The 15616-nt window shown below is 39.5% G+C and overlaps 1 protein-coding gene across 1 annotated transcript; it reads left to right on the top strand.

Annotated features, from left to right (window-relative positions):
- The first annotated feature begins 3189 nt into the window (after positions 1–3189).
- On the top strand, positions 3190–6126 carry LOC149394934 (putative xyloglucan endotransglucosylase/hydrolase protein 23). The gene is made up of 3 exons (XM_089615028.1): positions 3190–3528; positions 3626–3819; positions 5595–6126. Exons 1-3 carry the CDS (start codon positions 3229–3231, stop codon positions 5983–5985), a joined length of 885 nt encoding a protein of 294 aa, XP_089471154.1. The 5' UTR covers positions 3190–3228; the 3' UTR covers positions 5986–6126.
- Positions 6127–15616: the final 9490 nt, after the last annotated feature.

Raw genomic sequence — 15616 nt, forward strand, 5'->3', positions numbered from 1 at the left:
ACCGCAATACCGAGCGCAATCTTCTCAATCACAGACGCAATATCCGAGAAGACACCAATACACGAATGTCTTCGTCAACGCGCCCGCGTACAGCCCGTCTCCTCAACAACAAGAAGCTGGGACAAGTCAGACGAGGTCAAGCGCAACCGACGCACGGTCCCATCCGGAGATCCAAGAGTACGATAGGAACGATTGGGTCAGGTCGGACGACGAAGCCATCGACCTCTTGGTTTGGTGGAGGCAGAATGCGAGGAGGTTTCCGATCTTGTCATCTATGGCACAAGACATCCTCACCATCCCAATTTCAACTGTGTCCTCTGAGGCGGCTTTTAGCAGCGCGGGCCGGATCATTGACGATAGAAGATGCAGCCTGAAACCGGAGATGGTCGAAGCATTGACGTGCGGAAAAGATTGGATTCAACATCGAAATCGAGCACAAGAAACATTCATGTGCTTCGATATTCTAGACGATTTTGAAGTTGATTTTGCAAACGTAAACATAAATGGTTAAAGTATCGTGTATAACAAAGGGATATCCCGGCCCTTGTCCGGGATAAATTTTCAAATAATTAACGAGGAAAGGGGTGCTCTTTTTCCTCGCCGTCGCACATTTTTAGGGGTCGGTGAGGTTTTTTAGGAGGCCCATTTATAATTTCACATTTTTTTTATTAATTTTTCTACCCATTTACTTCACAATCTTTTCAATTAAGTCATTGTATATAATTATTTAACTTCATTTAAATCTTCATTTCTACCCACTTAATTTAAATTCCTTACAATTACATCCTTCTATTTAATTATTTAAATTCTTTTAAAAAGTTATTTTTTTTTTTTATTTTTTTTTATTATTTTTATGCCTAACGGGGTCCCGAATTCCCGTTAAGCCGAATCCCGCTCCCGTCCCACAACATAACGGGACGGGACTCCCGTTTGGCCAATTAACGGGAGTGGGACGGATGGCGGTAGCGGGAGACGCGGGACTCCCGCTAGGCCAGGTTTAGTCTTATGGTTAAAAAAAAAAAACACTGCAGTATCATATGAATATTACTGGAGAAAGATTGTGGCAAAAAAAAGAAAAAAATGTTGGCGTAAATTGCGTTTTTTTTTACGCACAAAAAAAAAAAAAGATGGCATTTTCAAAGGACATAATGTTACTGAATATTTTATATAAATATTTTATTGTATATATGCGTTTATTTTTTTAAAAAAGTAATTGTATACCATTTATTTAGTAGATGTATGAGACATTTTAAGAATATATATGTATTCATTTTGTTATCTTCACGTAGTTTAAAAGCGGTCCTATCAAATCCATAAACGGTCATTTCATCGCATTGTTCATATATTCGAGATGATTTGCATATATTATTTTTTATCGAGGTTTTAAATTCCGGGGGAACCGGACGGGAACCGGACGGGAACCGGTCCGGTTCCCCCTTTTTTCAAGTCTCCGGCATCGGAATCACCAAAACCGGAAGTTTCCGGGGATTCCGGGGGAACCGGACCGGGATCCGGGAAGGAACCTGGTTCTCACTTCCCGGTCCGGTTCAATTAAAAAAAAGAAAAAAAAACCGGGTCCCGACTGGTGAGGAACGGATTGAGCTCGCCCAAAAACCGTCGCGACCCACACCAAAACTTCCCACTTCCCGACCGGATCCCGCCGACCCGCCTAGTTCCCGACGCAACGAAGACCATTTCTGCCCAGATCCCGCCGGTCTCTCGGCCAAGGCGCGCGGTGCTAGAGCTGTTGGCCGAGCACGGGTGAGGAAAAAGGAAGAGTGAAGGAGGTGAGGTTGATGATGGTCGGCCGGTGATGTGGAGTTGTTGTTGTTGTTTAATTTTTTTTTTTTTTTTTTTTTTTCTTCTTTGATGCAGGTCTCGCGCGTGAGGGAGGAGAAGAACCGAGAAGAAGGAAAAAGAAAGAAGAAGAAGAAAAGAGAATTCCATATTTGCTCATGAAAATCTTCAATTCTCCACCGCTTGTAAACTGACCCCGAGCTCCACATTTAATTTCAACTGAGCCCAGAAAAACATTACAAACACGTCCTTGTCACAAAATTTTGTGACTAAAACCGTAACCAATCGAACTTTTAATTAAATGATTTGAACCGAGAATTTTTCTCATTCGTTCTCGATTGATTCAAATTTATTTAAGGTTTCTCGGAATTCATTCTCGTCATTGAGAATTTATTTTCTCAAATTAAATTCCGGAATATCTCATCGGAAAATAATTTCTTATTGGAGACGAACTCGATAAATCCTTCCTTTTTATTCCGAGATTTCTCCTTACCTTAATATATTTCAAATTAATTCGATAAACTCATTATTCCAAACCCAAAATGATGAAAATAATTCTTAGAAAATTAATTTACATAATTTTCTCGTCCTTTTAACGTACTTAATTTACAACATTAAGCTTAAAATTTCGAGTGGCTACACATATGGCCGCTGTACGACTATCACTTGGATATGTACTTTCGTTCATGTGCTCATTATATGACTTGATATGATTACTGTATGACCGTTGCATATGGTCTCTATGAGTAGTCATTTCATTTATATCATTTTTATGTTGAATTTGTTGAACTATAGTATTTGATGGATTGCGTTGAACTTTATCATTTTGGTTTGTACTATTGAACTTACTTTTTGTTGTGTTTGTAATTTTATATTGTGTTGTAACATTCTACACTATTTTTAACTTTATGAATTTTATCCTACGTACTTTGTATGTTTTTTTGTATATAACTTTTATGAATTCCCCTCGGTAAATACGGTATTTGACGGTATTCATCTACGGTAACGGTAAGTTAAACAGTACCGGTTTCTTTTTTTTTCCTGCTTTCCCCGGATTCCTTTACGGTACCGGGGGTTACCAGTAAATTTGAAAGCTCGGAACGGTAACGGTAACGGTATTTCGATCCTAGATTTTGACGACTACTTACTTCTTAGAATCCCTGAATTAATTTGTACATTTTCTGATTTAGCATGGTTTCTCGAGGGTATTATTGCGAAGCGACTCTAAGACATTTATTTCTTTCCCTCCAAAAGGCTCCAAGGCTCAAACCAAACGCCATTATTGTTCAGTAAAATTTTGTGATTAATAATAGGCCCCATATTTCAGTTACATCAATTCCTAAACTAAATTTGCCAACCGAACCCATTAACATTCAGATCACTGTAAAAGCCTATCATGACTCTCTCACAATACTGAGCCAAAAACCTCTCATGGCTTCTATACCTCCAATTTCAATCATCAGTATTTTCATCGCACTTCAACTTCTGATCAATATCAAAACAATTATCATCGTCTTAGTTTCCGCAGGAAATTTCACCGAAGATTTTGACGTCAATCGGGATGGGAATGGCCGAGCCAAGATCCTCAACGATGGCGAGATCGTTGCTCTATCGCTGGACAAAGAGTCCGGTTCCGGATTCGAGTCCAAGAATGAGTATCTCTTTGGCAATTTCCACATGCAATTGAAATTAGTCTCGGGAAACTCTACCGGAACAGCCACAACTTATTACGTAAGTATAGTAACTTTTCATTATAATGTTACACAATTTTTTTTTTTATTTCTTCTGATTAAATGATGTGGTGTTTATTCTTGCATATTTTTTGCAGCTTAGTTCTAATGGGTCAAAATGGGATGAGATAGACTTTGGGTTTTTTGGGAACCTGAGCGACGAGTCTTATGTTCTTTACACAAATGTGGTCACTCGAGGCTCAGGGAATAGAGAGCAACAGTTCTATTTGTGGTTCAACCCAACTACTGAATTTCACACCTACTCTATCCTTTGGAATCCGAATCGTGTTATGTAAGTTTACTAGTCAGATTAATTGTACTATATTATTGCTCAGTTTTAGAAACATACAGAGATATAATACGCATCAATGTCTCGTCGTGATGTATAGTTATGGGCGATCATATATGCAAGCGATAAATAATTAACAAGCAGGTCATTTTTTCTTGTTTTTGGTCACGTTTAATAACAAGTTTTTTTTTAAACGTAACAGAAAATCAAGTGTGTAACTAAAAGACAGCGTTTCGATATAAATAGACTATAGGCTGGCACACCGGCTTTAAAGTAAACGCATGTAATTTTATAGAATGTACGAGTGCAAAACGTCATAAATTCTCTTATTTATCAAAGCCAACAAAGAAGAATTTATTTATTTATTTTTAAAACATCTATAGTTACATACTCGTTCAAAAAAAGATATTTGACAACATCAACCTTCACTATAAAAAAGAAAAGAAAAAAGGAAGTCACAGTAGCAATCCTCCATAAGATTTTTTCTGCTTCAAATTAGTCCCAAACTAAACTCCTCAAACTTGTTTCCTGTCGGTGCCTACTAAAGAGTTGGGCCCTATTAGAAAGGGTGTGCAAAAAAATTGAAAAATCATAAATCGAACTGGACCATTGGGTTTTAAAACCGTCGGTCCGGTTTAAAATGATTTTGGTCTAATCCGGTCCGGTTTGATTTTTTTTTTTTTTTTTTAACAAAATTCTATAACATTTGAAAGGATTAATTTGAGTTTGGACATTTTAATGAATATGTGTTTATTTTGATATTATTTTTTTTTTGCTATTTTATAATTAAATTCGTACAAAAATGAAAAATATACTTAAAGCGGTTTGGTCTAGTCTAATTTATTTTCTTAAACGGTTCGGTCGGGTCTAAAAAATTTCAAACCCATTAGACGGCTCGGTACGGTTTGTAGGCCGATTTTAAATCGGACCAGATCGCGCGCACTCCTAATTAAAAGCCGAGAACCTCAAGAGTAGACTAGTAGAGTTCAAATAGAGAGTAAGAAATTAGGGATGTCAATGGTCTAGTCTGATCTAAATTTCATCTCTAAAATGGACCAAAGGCTTTTAAACGGTTTTGAAATAATATAGACCAGATCTGATCAGATCGTTTAAGAAAATAAACCAAACTACACAACCAGTTTGAACATATGTTATCAATTTTTTTTTAACAAATTTAATAAAAGAGTAGCTAGAACAAAGATTTTAATATTAAAACATTTCTATTAATTGACATTTACTCAACCCAAACTACTAGTATTAAAAGAAGTATGAATAAATGCAAATGAAAAGAAATAGCTTATTAAAAAGTTTTGATTCTTAAAACCACTAGATCGTTTTAGAACAGTCTAAAAATCAGTTCGAGTTAAATTGATAAAAGTAGATTTCATAATAAAACTTGACTCTCTCTCTCTCTCTCTCATATTTTTATCAGCTCGAAGTCTGTGTTTTTATGAACACAAAAATGTAGAAATTAACACAAATTTATCAATATTAACCGAAAATAAATACACATATGCCGAAATTTGCTATTAAAACAAAAATTTTGAAATTTTGACTACGTTTCATGTGCTTAATTCGTATGATTTTGTAGTATTTAATAACTTAAAATAGGCGCGGCTACTGATATATTCGTACGAGTTTTTATAACCATGACACGGAAACATGCTAAAATTTGAGAACCCACTAACTTTTTTTTAGTACTGAACGATTCATGAAAATATACTAAAATTGTCTTTGTTGAACGGCTAAAACACCCTCTATTCTTTACTCAATTTCAGCTTTGCAGTGGATGGTAGTCCAATAAGACTCTTCAAGAAGTTGGACTCCCCCGAAGATGTTATGTACCCGTACACACAATCAATGAAGCTCTACTGTAGCATCTACGGCTTCGACAATGAGACGGACTGGAGCGAAGCCCCGTTCGTGGCCACCTTCAAAAACTTCAACGCTGCCGAGTCTTGCCGTTTGACTTTCTCGGAAACTAACAATGCCACAAAGTCATCGTGCGGTGGTGATGGGTCTGAATCGCCGGCGTGGCTGTCGGAGGAGCTCGACACGGCCACGAAGGAGAGAGTGAGGTGGGTCCAAGACAACTACATGTTCTATAGCTATTGCAGCGACGCAGAGAGATTCCCTGATGGACTACCTCATGAGTGTGACGTCACCTAGTAGATTTTTAAAAGATAAATTGCACAAACTAAGCCACCAAATCCTATGAAACTTAAGAAATAATCATGATTTCAATGTTTTTAAATCAATAGCCATTATCAATGTATTAGGCATGTTTTGTTTGTTAATTTTACTGTTTTGTCCATTAATATTAATGTGAAAGATTTTATTTAGTCTTCACCTGGCAGTTTTTTTATTTTTTATTTTTTATTTTGTCTTTTTGAAGCTCGTCGCGCATATGTGAAAGTATTCATGTCAATTGACTTTTTAGTCCTTATATATAAGGCATGTAGGTTTTACTTAGAGAAATTTCATTAATTGGGCTTAATAAGCCATTAAATATCAAGATTAGACCCTAATGTTTAAAAATATCTGAATATGGACTTTTGGCAAAAAATCGGACAAAAACATCCCTGATTCAAAAAACCCATATTTTTCTCTCATATTCAAATGATTTTCATCACAATTCTTTTCGGTCTTCGAATTGGTTGCGCTAGGATTAGAATTTTCGGTGGTCGAGCTCACCGTTGAGCTTGTGGGATTTCTTTTTTTTTTAGGAATTTGGGTATGTGTTCAGTTTCGATTTTGAGGGTTTCACCTTGAATCTCATCGTACGACATCGTACAGCATCCTGATATGTACTTATGTGCTATGGAGGAGTTAATATAATCTTTTTTTTACCAAACACTGAATTTATTAAGTTTTTCTCTGAAAAATTTGATTCTTAAGAAATTCTGAAAAAAAATTAATCGAAATAAAATTTCCATATGTTATTTAAAAATTTAGTTTTAAAGTTTTGTTTATTAAAAAAACAAGAATAAAAATAAGCACAAGTGTTTTTTAATCGAAAATATTTGTTTATTGATTTGTTTGTCTTAGAAATAGTGATCTTTGAGCAATATTAATTTTTTTTTTTGTATACAAATAAATTTACTTTTCTTTTAAAGACGAAATCAAAGAGTAGAATTAGTAATTTGTTTGAATACAAACACAAGTGTTCGTTTTTTAAAAGCTTAATTTTATCTATACATAATTTTTATTTTTTCCATAAAAAAACTACAAAATGAACTTAGTTGATCTTATTAAAAGTATTTTTGAATTTCATTTTTATTTTGAAATTAAGAAAGAAAACAAAACGTAGAACATGGGGAAAAATGAGCAAAAAAGAGAAAGGGATTTCGAGATGTGTTTTTATTCAAAGCCAGCATTTGTGAAAACTTTATGTATACTTATGAATTTTTTTAAAAAAATAAAAAAGTCTGACATATAGAGAAAGATAGAGAAATCTTTCTTTTATAGTGTTGATACTGTTGAAATCGAGCTCGTCAGATCGCCCTTCCGCGTCGAGCTCGTCAGCTCGCCCTTCCGCGTCGAGCTCGTCAGATCGCCCTTCCGCGTCGAGCTCGTCAGCTCGCCCTTCCGCGTCGAGCTCGTCAGCTCGCCCTTCCGCGTCGAGCTTGCCTCGGAAGTCCTCTCCTTGGAACTCATTCCTCATGGGAAATTGTCGCATTTATTTCTCATGTTATTTCCGATGTCTTGCTCTCTGTGTATATTTATTATTCTCTTTTTCCTAGATGTATTTATTACACTCTCTCTTGTACCCACCATATGTATAAATACGTGATACAAATTAATATTAAATATAAGAAATATTCAAAGTCTCGGAACACTCTCTCTCTTCTCCGATTCTCTCTTTCTTTATCTTCTCTCTCTAAACTTCAACATGGTATCAGAGCAAGGAAAATCAACCATCATGAACACCACTCAGACCACGCCCACTCAGTCGCAATCTGAATCCTTCTCCCAACATATCACGAGCCACAAACTCAATGGCCACAACTTCCTACAGTGGTCCCAATCTGTGCTCATGTTCATATCGGGACGAGGTAAAGATGACTACCTCACAGGCGTGGCCACATCTCCTGTGATCGAAGATCCGACGTTCAAGAGTTGGAAGGCCGAAAACAGCATGGTGATGTCCTGGCTCATAAACTCTATGCTCCCCGAAATCGGAGAAACCTTCCTCCTTTACCGAACGGCAGCAGAAATCTGGCAAGCAGCTAGAGAAATCTTCTCCAACTCAGAAGATATGTCCGAGCTGTTTGAAGCTGAGAACACTCTCCACGACCGACGTCAAGGAGAGATGTCTGTTACTCAGTTCTTCAGCTCGTTCATGCATCTATGGCAGAAGATCGACCTCTCTACGAACATCACCAGTGGACCTTCTCCGAAGACTCAAAACTCTACCGCAGGATAGTGGAGACCAAACGTGTGTTTAAACTATTATCCGGGCTCAACCAAGACCTCGAAGAGGTCAGAGGTCGGATACTCAGTACTAAACCACTACCATATCTCCGTGAAGCCTTCTCCACGGTCAGACACGAGGAAAGCAGGAGGAAACTCATGCTTGGAGTTAACCAATCGAGCTCAATTCCGAGCTCCTCCTCAGACTCGTCCGCCCTCACCACGCATGGAGACGAAGCACTTGCAGCTCGTGTCTCAATAGAGAGACCTCGCAAACCTCGCCCCTACAACGATCATTGCAGACGACCTGGACACCTTCGAGAAACCTGCTGGAAGCTGCATGGGAAACCACCGAGCTCGAAGTCTACCTAAGATACTAAGGATCCTAACTCAGTCGGAAACTTAGTATCCACCTCGTCCGCTGCCTCGACCTCAACCTCAGACTCCTCTCCCTTCAGCAACGACCAGTTCGCTATTCTCCAGAAGCTTCTTCAACAAGTCCAACTCAGTGGAGAACACTCGGGCATTGGCCCTCTAGGTAACTCTCCTAGAGCCCTCAATGTAAGCTCAGAGAATCCCACAGCATGGATTGTCGACTCCGGTGCCACTGATCACATGACTGGTAATCGAAATCTATTCACAACTTACTCCGCTTGCAATAAAAGCATATCAGTCACCATCGCCAATGGAGCCAAAACTCAAGTCACTGGTATTGACACAATTGTCTTGACGAAGTCCATGAGGCTAGACTCGGTGTTCTTTGTGCCTCAACTACAATGCAATCTCTTATCTGTGCATAAGATCAACCAAGACTCTAAGTGCCGAACTATTTTTGATGGAAGTTCATGTGTGTTTCAGGAACAGGTCACGGGGAGACAGATTGGTAATGCCGAGCTGAGTACCGGACTCTATGTCATCAAGCCAGATCAGCCCGCCATGTGTCAGCTCGCCCAACATTCACCCCAGTACAAAGAGATCATGCTCAATCACCTTAGACTAGGGCATCCAAATTTCATGTATCTCAAAAGAATGTTTCCTTCTTCGTTTATCAATAAAAATATCAATTCCATTCAGTGTGACATGTGTGAGTTCGCCAAACATTCTCGAAGCTCGTATCACCCCACCTCGTACAAACCATCTCGTCCTTTTGCCACAATTCACAGTGATATATGGGGGCCCTCAAAAGTACCCAATATCACTGGAGTTCGATGGTTCCTTCTCTTTGTTGACGACCACACTAGACTCAGTTGGATATACATGATGAAACAAAAATCTGAAACATCCAATCTATTCAAAACCTTTCACAAAATGATCCAAACACAGTTCGACACATCCATTCAAATTGTCCACACTGACAACGCTCGAGACTACTTTAATTCTGAGCTCGGCGATTTCTTCAAAACACATGGCATAATTCACTCCAGCTCGTTCGTTCATACCCCGCAACAAAATGGGGTAGCCGAGCGGAAAAATCGACACATTCTCGAGGTCGCCCGAGCCATCATGTTCTCCTCAAGCGTCCCATCTCATTTTTGGGGATACCTGTCCTCACAGCCACCTACCTCATAAACAGAATGCCATCTCGTGTCTTTGGCTATAAAATCCCATCTCAAGTCCTTCTAGAGACATACCCCCACTGTCGACTCATCTCAACCCTACCTGCGAAAGTGTTCGGCTGTTCAGTCTTCACCCATTCTTATGGCCAAGGTAAACTTGAACCAAAATCGCTCAAATGCATCTTCCTTGGCTATTCAGCAACCCAGAAAGGCTACAAATGCTATGAACCCCGATCACAAAAATTCATAGTCTCAATGGATGTATCTTTTCATGAGTTCAGTCCTTACTTCGCCAATTAAGCTCGTCAGGGGGAGAATGACGAAAATGACTTCCCAAATTGGCTCATCATAAACCCAGAATTCAGCTCGCCTAAAAATCCGACCTCACCTGTTCCAGAAATTCCCAGCTCGCCCAGCTCGCCTCAAAATCCGATCTCACATGATCCAGAAATTCCTAGCTCGCCGACCTCACCTGTTCAAGAAATTCCCAGCTCGCAAGCCTCTGAACCCTCTCCATGCGAACTGAATATCACCCAGAGTCCGGTACAAGCTCGCGACCAAGATGTCTCTCCGAACTTGAACCACGACACTATTGAACAAGGTAACATCGAATCTCCAGACTTACCCATTGCATTGAGAAAACCTCCTCGGTCGTGTGCTCAATACAGGATGGCAGATTACGTGTACTATGGGAATTTATCTACGAGCTACCAAGCCTATGTGGCGAAGTTAGATGAAGGAAAAGTGCCGAACTCCATCGAGGAAGCCCTTCAAAGTTCCGAGTGGCGAGACGCAAGTCATGCTGAGATCCAAGCCCTCGAAAAGAATGATATGTGGGATATCGTCGAGCTACCACCAAGCAAGCAAACTGTTGGATGTAGATGGCTCTTCACCATCAAACACAATCCAGATGGGACAGTGGAGAGATACAAAGCCCGACTTGTCGCAAAAGGGTACACGCAGGCGTATGGCATTGACTATCAAGAAACATTCGCTCTAGTTGCAAAGTTCAATACCATCAGAATCCTCCTTTCACTAGTAGCCAACTTAGATTGGCCTCTCATCCAGCTCGATGTAAAGAATGCTTTTCTAAACGGCGAACTGGAAGAGGAAGTCTACATGCAACTCCCACCAGGATTTGATAAAGATCAAGGAGCCAATAAAGTTTGCAAACTCAAAAAGTCACTATATGGACTAAAACAGTCCCCTCGAGCATGGTTCGGGAAATTCACCAACGTGCTCAAACGTTGTGACTACGAGCAGAGTCAAGCAGATCCAACACTCTTCTAAAAAATCTCCACACAAGGCAAGCACACCATTCTTAGTGTGTATGTGGACGATATAGTCATCACCGGAGACGACCTGGAAGAGATCAGGAGGCAGAAGCAAACTTTGTCATCTGAGTTCGAAGTCAAGGACCTCGGCAGCCTACGATACTTCCTCGGCATGGAGGTAGCTCGATCAGAAAAGGGCATCTCTGTTTCCCAGCGCAAGTACACGTTGGATCTCCTCAAAGAAACTGGCATGCTTGGCTGCAAACCAGTTGACACTCCGATGGATGCCAATGTGAAACTTCTAGCTCGCACCAACGAGGCCGCCACCGACAAAGAAAGATTTCAGTAGCTTGTAGGAAAACTCATCTACCTAACTCACACGAGACCCGATATTGGATTCGCAGTGAGTATGGTAAGTCGATTCATGAGTAATCCCTCAGAAACTCACATGCACGCAGTCAAGAGGATTCTCCAATACCTCAAATCTTCCCCAGGGACTGGTCTCTCCTTCAAGAAAAGACGAAGTCGAGGTGTCGAAGTATTCACAGATGCAGACTGGGCCGGACATGTTCCAGACAGACGATCAACATCAGGCATGTGCACATACGTCTGGGGAAATCTTGTTACCTGGAGAAGCAAGAAGCAGTCCGTTGTCTCAAGAAGTAGTGCTGAAGCCAAGCTCAGGTCCTTAGCAAGTGGAGTATGTGAAGGCATCTGGCTGAAGAGAGTTCTCGACGACCTCAAGATCATTATCGAAGGTCCAATCACTACTACATACAGTGGATTCCACAACGGTACAGTACCGCTGTGGAATGATCCACTGTGTAATGATTCCACAACGGTACTCGTACCGTTGTGGAATCTTAGGGATTCTACAACGGTACAGTACCGTTGTGGAATATTAGGGATTCCACAACGGTACAGTACCGTTGTGGAAACATCCATTTTCCACAACGGGACAGTCCCGTTGTGAAAAAGGGATCAATTTTTTTAAAAACTCGCCGCGGCCACGTATTGATTTCGCCGCGGCTAACACTTCCACAACGGTACAGCCATACCGTTGTGGAATAGTTCGCCGCGGCCAATGACATACGTGGCCGCGGCGGACAAGAATTATGTTGTTTTCCGTTTCTCGCCGCGGCAACGTTACGTACTCGCCGCGGCGACATCTTCCACAACGGTACGGCTGTACCGTTGTGGAAGTGTTCGCCGCGGCGAAATCAATACGTGGCCGCGGCGAATATGTATTGTGTTTTTTAAAAATTCTCACCGCTGCAAGGTATACCTTTGGCTGCGGCGAGATGAATTCCCAGGAAACTTTGCCGCGGCGTAATTATTACACACCGCGGCCAAATTGTACCTGAGAGCTATTTTTTTTGTTTTCCAATTAAAAACCTGAAAATTAAATTATATATTCAAAATCAAATACATCCATAACATCCAAAATATATCCATAACATCCAAAACCAAATATACATCCAAAAAATCCAAAAATAAATATCTATATCCAAAATCAAACTAATATTCACATTCTATAAAAGTTTGTACGTATAACACCCACTCTTCTCGAACTTTCTCTAAGTTATCCGGTGTATATGACTTCTTCATTTGTAATTTATCTATACCAACTCCAACAATATCACGCATATAACTTAAAACATAATACCCGCATTCCGTGTTTCCGATTTGTCTAGGAGCCGAGGCACTTGTGATTAAGGTTGATTGACCGTTACTTCGGGCTTCTTGATTGTGAAGCTTGAAATCCGAAAAAATCCTTATACGCCAAAAAAAAAAATTAGAAAAGAAGCATTAGTGTAAATGAAATATTTCAAATAACATGTAATTAATTTACCTTTTTATCAACATCCTTAAATCCAATGGGATTTTATTTTTCAACGGATCGAAGAACATCGCTTGATCTTTCCAAAGATCGAAGACAACAAGCATCCAATGTTCATTTAAATTGTACGGCATCAAAACTAGTTGTTTTGGTTTGCAATTTCGTAGTATTTTCCCGATTTTCTTGACGCGTTCGGATAAATGGGCCTCATCGTTGTTGGTTTGGAGGTAGCAACTCAAACCCGCTTCAACAAAACACATTACTTCACTCCGCTTATTTTTGTCTAATATGGATTGTAGATAACTACGAAAAACAATTATTGGATTAGTTAATAAAATGAAATATTGTATATTGATATAAGAAAAAGAATAAAAAAGAAATATTTACCCCATGTAAACCGTTATGCATGACGCGCCTATTTCCTCGTATGTAAGGAATTCTTTAACATCGTCAAACATCACCGGAATACGCTCTACGGCGATACTTGCACAAACTTTGACATTGATTGCATCCCCTTTCGGTAACATTACTCGGTTGGCATGTTGGGCGAGCAATCGAAACTTTGGATTAATCAACTTATATGAAATCTTCTTATCGTCATCGGCGCTAGGTTCACTACCACCACTGACCTTCAACACTTGTGTGACCACCGGGCCGCGACTCTCTTTTTCAATTTCAGTTTCTACTAATCTCTTTGGCCACTTAACGAAGCCCCCTACGGCTTCTTCAATAGTCTTGGCTTCATCGATGGGAATCGGCAAAAAAGCTTTCTTAATCAAAGCCGTCGCAATGCTCACTCGTACGTTTACATCCTCCAAAGATGAAAAATGAACGTGTTCGGCTTTCATGTACGCTCGCCCGTTTGCTACATGAATCGTGCCTCCATTCATGAAATCATCAAGGAGGAGAATGCATTCCATGCTTTCATCCGAACACGGTGTCACCGGCGTGGTTGGATTCATTGAGCAACTTGCTCGAACACTATCGGGTTTGTCGGCAACTTCATGTTGAGATTGTTTATCTAATAAATTCACTAATGTTATTAAAAAATATATATAAAAATATTTGACTTTTTTACTTGTATTAAAAAATTAAAAATTACCTAAAGACATCACTTCATTAGCCTTGTCTTCATCACCATCTTTAGCCATGTCTTCATCACCGCCCTTAGCCATCTCTTCATCATCACCCTTAGGCATCTCTTCATCAACACCAATATTTTCCTCTTCATTTGTGGGACGTAGGACACTAGGCAAGTCGTCATTAGCATCTTTGAGACTCAAACCATTTTGAGTTAAGGCTTTCATAATGAAAGATTTTAACTCACACATTTCTCGACGTAACTTAGTTACCTCGTCACTCGAGTTTGACCGACGAGATACGGAATTGCAACTTGACGAGTATTTAGATTGCCCACGAACACGACCGGGATGTTCCTTAGATTGCAAGACACTTTCCATAGACTCATCCGTAACTTCTTGAGATGATTTTCCCTTCATTCTCGACTCAACCCATAATACCTCTTTTGTAGGCCATTCACCCGTCTCCTCGTACTATTATCAAGCAATACCACAAATTAATTAATAAATATTATGAAACATGGAATACAAAATAAAACATGTAAATCTAACCTTTTGTTGATCAAGTTTTCGATATCCATTGCGGCCGGTTCTAGATTTGTACACGTTCTTCCTCGCTATTGCTTTCCAATTGTCCGATGATTTTTTGAACACATCGGAACGTCTATACTCAACAAATTTTATCCAATCTTCTTCGGTGATATTTCCATAGCGTTTTAAAACGTATTCCGGCCTCTTCAAGACGCTTGGATCATTGAGGTTGTCTTTGACTAGATCGTTGTATAGCTCATGACGGAATAACCTCGCCGCTTCTCCAACTCTCATAAGACAATTATTCTTAAGTTCGATAGGGACCATAAATGCTTCACATATTTCGTTCCAAATCCTTTCTTTTAGTGTTTATGCTCTTTTAGTCTCCAATCGATCATCGAAATTGGAACGTGTTCTCTAGCTAACACGCCAAAATAACTCGATAACTCATCACCCTCCTTATCCAATGGTTCATCTCTATCATTAAATTTGACGTTTATCTTTTTACCAAGAGTTTTAACCTTATTAATCTTGGGCATAAGAGTATTTCTTCTTTTCCCGGGACCATCGATATTGGTGGATCTCCGTTTACCGCTAACGGTACTAGTGGAAGTATTAGACATAATCTATGAAAAAACAAAATTCAACATAATCTCAATTCAAACCAATTCCAACACAAACTCAAACTTAAATTCAATTTCAATTCAAACCAATTTCAATATAAACTCAAATCGAAATTCGATTCCACACTAATTTTCTACATAAATATCAAATTCCATATTCAATTTCTATATAACTTAAACACAAATACACAATTCTAACCTAATTTCAACATAAAAATACAAATTACATAAAAAAAACACTTACCCATAGACTAATTTCAACATAAAAATAAAAATTACATAAAATAAACACTTACTCGGAGTGAAGACGACGAGCACGGAGGCGTGGTGGAGAGATAAAACGTCAATGACGTTGTCGGGACTTGTGGTCGGAGGGTTGTGGTCGGAGGCAAGGTTTTGTGGACTTAGAAATTTGTGGAGAGTGGGTTTGGTGAGTTTGTGGAGAGGGGTTTGTGAAGAAGAAGAAGAAGAAGCATGACCACGG

Source organism: Urtica dioica, chromosome 5 (assembly GCF_054948205.1).
Source record: "Urtica dioica subsp. dioica isolate 48M chromosome 5, U.dioica_male_clone48M_v1_H2, whole genome shotgun sequence".
Classification (NCBI taxonomy): Eukaryota; Viridiplantae; Streptophyta; class Magnoliopsida; order Rosales; family Urticaceae; genus Urtica; species Urtica dioica.

What these genes read in the sequence shown, in the direction of transcription:
- LOC149394934 (XM_089615028.1), top strand. Translation starts at nt 3,229, where the DNA reads ATGGCTTCTATACCTCCAATTTCAATCATCAGTATTTTCATCGCACTT. An exon ending in GAACAGCCACAACTTATTAC is followed by an intron (nt 3,529 to 3,625) that starts GTAAGTATAGTA and finishes TATTTTTTGCAG; the next exon opens with CTTAGTTCTAATGGGTCAAA. An exon ending in TGGAATCCGAATCGTGTTAT is followed by an intron (nt 3,820 to 5,594) that starts GTAAGTTTACTA and finishes ACTCAATTTCAG; the next exon opens with CTTTGCAGTGGATGGTAGTC.